The sequence below is a fragment of the Pimephales promelas genome, unplaced genomic scaffold, assembly GCF_988280905.1.
Source record: "Pimephales promelas unplaced genomic scaffold, fPimPro1.hap1.1 HAP1_SCAFFOLD_84, whole genome shotgun sequence".
Lineage (NCBI taxonomy): Eukaryota > Metazoa > Chordata > Actinopteri > Cypriniformes > Leuciscidae > Pimephales > Pimephales promelas.
Window position 1 is genome coordinate 52 of NW_028297314.1, and position 8,787 is coordinate 8,838.

The 8,787-nt window shown below is 38.4% G+C and overlaps 1 protein-coding gene across 1 annotated transcript; it reads left to right on the forward strand.

The window, feature by feature from the left end:
• The first annotated feature begins 2,103 nt into the window (after positions 1–2,103).
• On the forward strand, positions 2,104–8,487 carry LOC148960827 (F-box/LRR-repeat protein 4-like). The gene is made up of 5 exons (XM_089128188.1): positions 2,104–2,259; positions 5,210–5,826; positions 6,828–7,164; positions 7,698–7,942; positions 8,040–8,487. Exons 2-5 carry the CDS (start codon positions 5,321–5,323, stop codon positions 8,278–8,280), a joined length of 1,329 nt encoding a protein of 442 aa, XP_088984314.1. The 5' UTR covers positions 2,104–2,259; positions 5,210–5,320; the 3' UTR covers positions 8,281–8,487.
• The last annotated feature ends 300 nt before the right edge of the window (positions 8,488–8,787 follow it).

Sequence of the window (8,787 nt, forward strand, 5' to 3'; positions counted from 1 at the left end):
TTTCTTTATTTTAAACAGACAAAAAAAATTTTCTTCATTTTTCATTAGTGCCGTTTTCATTAGTCTAAAACTTTCAGGCAGACCTCAAAATTGATAAGGCAAATATGAAAATCAGACATTCATAATGCACAAAAAGCATCATTTTCTTAGTGAAATAAAGCGACAATTGGAGAGAAACCTGTTATTCAAAATCAATTGTCTTTTTTATCTGCCATACAGCTCCAGTCCTAATGAGAGTTTGGCCTGTGATTGCCTGTGACGCTTCCATAGAGACTCGGTGCTCTTTGTGGTGACAATGGGCCTTCAATTCACCCATGAGACAAACTGACTGGACAATTCATTCATCGATGCAAATGCCAGCCAAGACGTGGTCGTATGCATCTGTTTCCCTCTGTGAGCCCACCGCTTGTTAATGATGGACAGCCAGCGGCACGTATTCTTTGGAGCCAAGCCTGCGCGGTGCCTTCTATCCACCAGAGAGGCCAGCAGGACAGGTCACGAGGGAATGTGGCCATTTACGATGAAATAAATGTCACAATCGCCACATTCTCAGTCAATTTTAACAGACAAATGTATTATTCAGAACATCAAAACAATGTCTTTCTTCTCAATGGCTTGTTACATGAGAGAAGAAGTGAGCAGCAGAGTGTTAAGCTAAACATTTGGCCCAAAATTTTAGACAATATAAAAGACACAAATAACTCTTAAAATGGTACTTATGTTGTAAAGTAAAGTTTGAAGTTAAAGACACATCAGTTACCATTTCTGATCATTTTTGATAAACACTATGGGGACAAAATAAAATACAACGATGGCAATATCCGAAATCCTTATCCTTTTTTTGGTCCCATGAAGATAACAGATTATAAATCATACCGATTGATGTTTTTTGAAAATGTAAAAATGCAGAAAGGTTTCTGTGATTGGTTGGTTGTAAGGGGATTGAATATACAGTTTGTATAAAAGTATTATCTCTATGGAAAGTCCCCATAAAACATGAAAAAAACTTGTGTGTGTGTGTGTGTTACAACATCAACATCATCACTGTTTTAGTACTATTTTAAAAGTGTTATATGTATTTTTATAGATGAATCTGTAATATGATAACGAAAAGGGTTAGTGAACTAGACTGAACAATTTCAGTGTAACAGTTTGTGTTAGAGTCTGTGTTGTGCTGGAGGCAGGTCATTTTTGGTGTTATCAGACTCCATGTCATTAGATGCAGTGCCGTCGCATAGACTGTATATAAAAAAGAGAGAGGCTCAGGAGCGCTCATGCACGTCACATCCAATGGATTTCGCAGAAAATCCGACCCGGAGACTTCATGTATAAAATTGGAGTACTGGCCTTCAGAGATATAGCAAAACCCGACAAGTAGATCATTGTAATATGTGAGGATAACCCCTTCACACACAGGCAATAAATAAAAAAAAGATTCATTTTAGAAGAAAAGTTACATATAGCACCTTTAAGTTAATTATGGCAAGCCAGACTAATCAAACCAACATTCTTTAGATTGATGGCAATTCTAGCTCAACACATTAGGGTTTCCAAAACGTTTTACAGCCATTATTATTCAAATGCCACATTAAATGATTTTGTTTCACACCATAATAATGAGAGAACAGAATGAGACCATTTACAACAAAATTACAATAACTTTCAATAATAAACAGAAATAAAAAATCATTTAACAAAGATTAACAATAAATAGCCTGCTGATCACTGTCCAATTCTTTCTAAGAGAATGTGCTTATTCTTTCCCTTCCTGGTTTTATCTGCACCTTATGTGTTTATAATATGTCTCTTTCTGAGATTGAAATGTACATTACTATAAAATAGCTATAAAAAGCCACACATTTGTTTAAAAAAATCGGACAAACACCAAAGGTTTTGTTGCAAAACCACTGTAATATTTTCTAGCTAGGCTATTTGTAGTCGTTAGTCTATAAGAAACCATATTTGTCGCATGTTAAATTCATGCCTCATGCCTAAACTTCTCAGTCTGTGTGGTTCTTCAAAATATGAAGTAGAATAGTTATTCAAATCAGCCGAGTTGCAGGAAGGATTTCGTTAATTCAATAATGATGTGTGGTGGTAGAACTCCACTCCCCACAATGCACTGTGTGGAGGTGAAGCGGATGTTTATATTCTGCGTGAACAGTGAAGAATGTGCGAGCAATGACAGCTGAAGTGAGAGATGGATCGAGAACGCAGAACACATTCAGCACAACACTCCAACACACCATTGCATCGTCTGTAAGTTGCCATTGTTTTAAGTCTGTCAGTACGGTGTGGCATGACAGCCTGCGTTATTATTTAGTCGCTTCATAACCTACTGAACTCTAGCTCAGCTCGCTAACACAGTTCCTCTTTTCGGATTACATTTTAAACAGTTCGATCACATACATGATACAATGTAAAGATATGGTAACGACAGAGCTAGTAGCAATCAGTAGCAGCTGTCATTTAAGGCTAACATTAAAGGAATAGTTCACGGTTAGCCCCAAAAATGAAAACAGTCATGCTCTCCTTTGTGTTCAAAAGAAGAAAGTCATACAGGTTTAAAACAACTTGAAGGTGATTTAACTAATTATTATTATTTTATTTTTTGTTTTTGTTTTTTAAACTAAATACTGTTTTTGGGGGGGTGAACTATCCCTTTAACTTGCTATATTTAGTGGTTTGTCATATTGTCTGGTTGGTTTAATAGATTTGAATACACGGTGTATGTCGTTTGAATATTTTGCTGCTGACTTTTTTCACTGGTTTGGCATTAAACAGCATGATGTTAGTTTGCTGTTTTTGTTTTAGCTTAAACCACCAGAATAAAGTGCATGATGTCACATTGTGATGATGGCTGTCAGAAGTCATGTGAATCTCTCATCAGGAAGATCTTTGACAGGAAGTTTCTTCTTTTCCCCTTCAGGAAGTTATGCAATACAGTTTGAGTTTGCAATGTAGTTTATACATTATGACGGGCTTTCCGCCTGTCCTCTGAAAAAATGAGTATACTGAGCCACATGCAAAACATTTAGAAAATATTTTTTACTGACTCACCTTGAAAAAAAGGCCAAACAACATTTACAGAAATACTCTTACAAACATATGCACAACTTGCATTACAGTATTATTTTTACGCTATTATCATTGTTATTATTATTATGAGTTTGCCTTTTTCATTAGAATTCGAGTTCAATTGTTTGCAAGGTTATGTTTTAGATTTTGTTATATTGATATTTAAGTTTAGTTTATGCATGTTCATGCTCTCTTAAACTTATTTATTTATTTATTTATTTATTTTGAGGTAAAAAAAAAAACATTTTTGGAAACTTGTTTAGGCCTGTATTCCATATATTTCTTTTAGCATTAAAGAGCCCCTATCATAGCATTTAAAATGTTCCTATTTTTGTTTTAGGAGTTCCCAAAAACAGTTTAACATGCATGCAAGGATAAAAAACACTTTATTTGTCTTATAATATGCATTTATTTTTAACTGATTTGCTCACCGACTCCCAAATGATTCGTACAATGACTAATATTTCCAAACCACTCCTTTGCGTGACGCTAATCGGCAGTTATTGGTCAGATGACAGACCCAGTCAGTTATTGTTTGTTATTGTTAGCATAACGCATAAACATATTGATAAAGCACTGCAGTACTACAAGACGCTCTATTCTTTATGACAACTCCAATAACAGTGACAAATATTTCACATATTTAAAAAAAAAAAAATTGACATTGGAGACCAAGAAGCTGCGCTGAGCGTAATACCTTATCCATATACACTGGGTAAGTAAGTTACTGAGCCCTCCTCCAGGAACAACCGCTTGCGAATCCACATTTGAATTCATTTATGTTTTTGAACGATTCGTAATTAAAATGATGAAAACACAATCAGGCTATACTGTTGTGGTATTGTTGCAAATATGAACTCTAACCACCGATTCTTCACATGCTCGTCCCTGGTAAATGAAAACAAAGTGGCTGAACTATCTTTGCATTGTAGAACACAGCGTCTTCTCGACATGATGCTATGATGAAGTATTTGAATGTGTAGACTTCAAGTTTACACTTCCGTCTGCACGTGCAGTAACTGGGCGCGGCCAGTATGTCTCTACGTCACGACAAACCAGCTAATGACTCGTTTCAAAAACAATTCATTTCATAGACTCAGAGTCGACTCTCACTTTTGAAAGACAATAACTTTATATACGGTGCACTTTCAGATATAAATCTTTGCAGGATGTCTTCATTCCCTTAGAGCTATATTCCACACCATATGAACAGTCATTTTCAAAAATCCATGATAGGGGCTCTTTAAAAAAAAAATCACCGTAGAAACTTAAAGCTTCAGTCTGTAACTTTTTTGGGTTAAAAATGATCCAAAATATTTTTGAGCAATAACCATCCAGTGTTTAAAACTATCTGCTTGCCTTAGCTCGATTCAAAGCGGTAAGCTTGTAATAATGTTTTTAATTCCAGTGGTACTGGTAGATTTCCGCGGGAGATTCAAGCACGTCTTTGAGTCATTACGTCACATCTGTACACATAAAGGAGTTCCGGGTAGTAGGCTATATTGCGTGTGAGGATGTTGGAGGTGGATATTTATAGATTTATATGGAGGTTGGAGGTATATCAATTCTAATGGCGGATCCAGAAATGTTCAAATGACAATCACCTGTGACAACTGGAGATTCACCCATTGTAAAATGCAAAAGACTTTGTTCGGACTTCGATAAATAGGATAAATATCGAAAGGGCGGGAGTGCACATTCACGTCACATCCGATGGATTTCGCAGAAAATCCGACCCGGAGACTTCACATGGAAATAGGAATACTGGCCTTCAGAGATAATAGCAAAACCCGACAAGTGGATCATTGTAATATAACCCCTTCACACACAGGCAATAAAAAAAGGATTCATTTTTAGAAGAAAGTTACATATAGTACCTTTAATTTGGCCTCATTGATAGAACATGAACAGAATAACCTGTGTTGTCATGAATCCATTCTTATGTAAATTCTCTTTGCATGCAAAAGTGTTTTTTTTAAATAAATAATACACAAATTGATTTAATGTGTGTGTGTCATTAATGAGGCCCTTGGAATTACAGTCCTTCTTTGACATTTTATGGTTCTCACAATCTTGTGTGATTTTGTTGTTTGTTTGTGTGTGTGTGTGTGTTTGTCTTTCTAACCCACAGGTCATGCATGCATCTTGGCCTATAGCCTGTGCTGTGTAAAGCCTATCACGCTACAGCGCAGGGAAGGGACGAGGGCTGTGCTTCCTGACTCAAACCCAGACCTGCTGCTCCATGTTTCCTATGCTAACCCTTCTGAGCATGTTTTACTATATCTGTCTGCGGCGGCGCTCCAGGAGCGGGACGAGGAGCGAGGCGTTGGGTAGCCGGCGAGCGGTGGAGCTGGGTCAGCGTTCGGCGCTGCCCGTCACTGTGGAGGTCGAGCAGTATGGCAAGGAGGTCCTGGACTTCAGCTCTCATTACGGTAGCGAGAATAGCATGTCCTATACCATGTGGAACCTGGCGGGGGTGCCTAACGTCTACCCCAGCTCAGGAGACTTCACCCAGACGGCCGTGTTCCGCACTTACGGAGGCTGGTGGGCGCAGTGTGTTAGCTCCGCTCTTCCGTTCCGTCGTACGCCGCCCAATTTTCATGCCCAAGACTACCTGGAGCTGGCCTTTGAGGAGCCTGTCTATCCCACAGCTGTGGAGGTGCTGGAGACCTACCACCCCGGGGCCATCGTCAAGATCCTAGCGTGCTCACTTAACCCTTTCTCCCAGAACCCACCGGTTGACGTCAGGTAAAATGTTAGGTGTGAGACAAAGTTCTGGACCTTTAATCAAAAGGTTGTAGGTTCTAATCCCACAAGGTGTGAACCATGAGCTGTTAGCATTGAAAAAAATCTAAACAGATGAAGACTTGACTGTATTGTGTGAGTTAGTAGACAAATGTATTAAACATAATAGCATTAATGTAGTGTAAGATGCTGTGGATAAAAATGTCTAAATAATTAACTAAATAATTCTAAATGTCTAAATAATTACCTTCTAGATAAAAGCCTCAAGACCCTGCCTTAGGCACACAATTCATCTTTTACTTAGTGCAGATATTGGTCAGAGTCACTAAATGTTAATGTATTTTTTGTGCCTATTTTAATCAAATGTATTAATGCACAGTATAATAATAATAATAATAATAATAATGCAGTTCCTTGACTATGTAATTTAATGACCAATATTACTATATATATATATATATATATATGTGTGTGTGTGCGTGTGTGTGTGTGTGTGTGTTTGCGTTTGTGTGTGTATATATATATATATATATATATATTTATATGAACATGTTACATGTATTTACTTGTATTTACTATAATAAAAGCAGGAATAAATTATGCTCAATTGCAATAACTTAAAGTATTACCAAATTGCAAAATAAATTGTAATTGCAATAAAATAAAGTATGACCAAAAGGGATAATATTTATAAAATATCATATATAAAATGTTTCTAAAATAATGCCTTATTAATTGTATATTTACAAAAAAAGTCATTATTTGGTCAACCAATGGTTTAACTTCTTTTAAGTAAACCATTTTAACCAAATCTACAATCATGAAATTTTTTAAGCATATTCTTGATTTGTAATTGTGAATTTTACTAAATGGTGACCAAATGTCAGATTTAAATCATGCATTGATCACATCTTTAGTAATTGAATAACAATACACAAATTGTTTTTACAGAGCTGTATGCGGTTTAGGTTTTAAGTATGGGTTGTGTTGTATTTGTTTTGCAGGTGGGAGGTTCTGTGGGCCGGCAGTCCCAACAAAGCTGTGACCCCTCAAGCACGCCAGTTCTCCCCTAGCATCAGACAGATCAGTTTTGCCACCAACCTGCTGCGTCTGGAGGTGAACTGCTCTCTGTTGGAGTACTACACAGAGCTGGACGCGGTGATACTGCGAGGCGTTCGAGAGAGACCCATTCTGGCCCTCTATAAGATCCCTGTCATCGACATCAATGATCTGAGTGACAGCGAAGAAGAGATCAGTGATGCAGGAGGCCTCTGCTGCAGGTCGGGTGGAGAAAACAAGCAAAACCTGGGAAACGGCTTCTTTGATAGGCTCCCTTATGAGGTTAGCATTGGAAAATTTCACATGTTGCCTGTGAGAAAGTTCATTGAGTTTCACGCCAGCATGTTTAGTAAAGAACAGGTTGGCCATTTAACAAAGAAGGGTTTCAAGGACTGTGTATAACAACACAAGTTGGAAAACAGAGTGTTGAAATCTTTTACGTACCAGTCAGATAAGTCCCGACTTGTGTGGTTGCAGTAGGTCTTCTTCAGATAATTAGAGACCTTTTATTGTAATTTAAAAATACCTTTCCAATTCGTAAGCCCTCATTAACTGCACGCAGCTCAGATCTCCCGTCCAAACCACTGTCACCCTCACAGTCTCGTCAAGGCAGAAACATAATCCGGCTATTATCTGCTAACTGATACCCAGCTTCACACTCATACTATTGTTCAGTCTTCCCAACAGTGCGAGTACCAAAAACATAATCGGAGCCTCCATAAGCGAGTAATCTTAGTAGCGCTGTCTTTACAAGTGACACAACAAAAATATTTATCATGCTGTGTTCTGGTCACTGTTTGTTTTTGTCACTGCAGTTAATCCAGCTGATCGTGAGTCACCTGCCGGTTCCGGACCTGTGCCGATTGGCTCAGTGCTGCAAGCTCTTTCACAAGCACTGCTGTGACCCGCTGCAGTACATCCAGCTCAGCCTGCAGCCGTACTGGGCCCGGCTCACCGATGCCTCTCTGTGCCACCTGCAGAGCCGCTGCACCCTCCTGCAGAGACTAAACATGTCCTGGACAGGCAACCGCGGAGCCGTGACGGCCACTGGCTTCTGCAGGTAACGGCGAGAGTCTCTGATCCAGATATTTCAAACAGTTTGATCTACTTAATGTGTGTAATAGTCAATCCATCGCGGTCTTTTTTCCCCCCTCAAGCTTTATGAAGGCCTGTGGGGTGAGTCTGGTGTGTTTGGAGCTGTCGTGCTGTCATTTCCTGACTGAAGCGTGTTTAGAGGTGATCGCCCAGACGTGTCCCTGCCTCCAGGAGCTCAATTTGGCTTCCTGTGACCGTCTGCAACCACAGGCGTTCAATCACATCACCAAACTCGCTAATCTACGCAGGCTGGTGCTGTACCGCACTAAAGTTGAGGTGAGAGCAAGACTGAGGAAATTATGATGACTGATTTTCTCGGGAAAAGCATCTGGTAAACACTGAATTGTAGCTTGAAAAAAAATGAAATAATGAATTTAATATTCAAAACAGTCATCAAACTTTCAGTCAGTTCACTTTTGCATCCATTCCTTTTTCAACATAGCATTTAAAAAATGAAATCAAAATGGATTAATCTTAATGGAACATTGCAGTATCAATTATAAATCTGTTATCTGCGCACAACATTGTTTTTTTCTATTCTTTTTTTTTTTATATGGCCTTGTAATATTTAAACAAAATAACTTCCCTTCCCTCTTGGAATGACTTTTCTGATGACGCTTTTACTGGCATGAGTGCGGGACAACCTGTCACTCACATGATCACAGCAAAAGCAAATGACAATGATCAAATTCCCGATGGATATAAGTCCTGTCCTACTATTTTTTAGTTTTTTAGAAGCTGTTTTACTCTGATATGTCACAATAGGGAAGGACAGACTATTGCAACTTCTGTTTCATGCCGACTTCACGA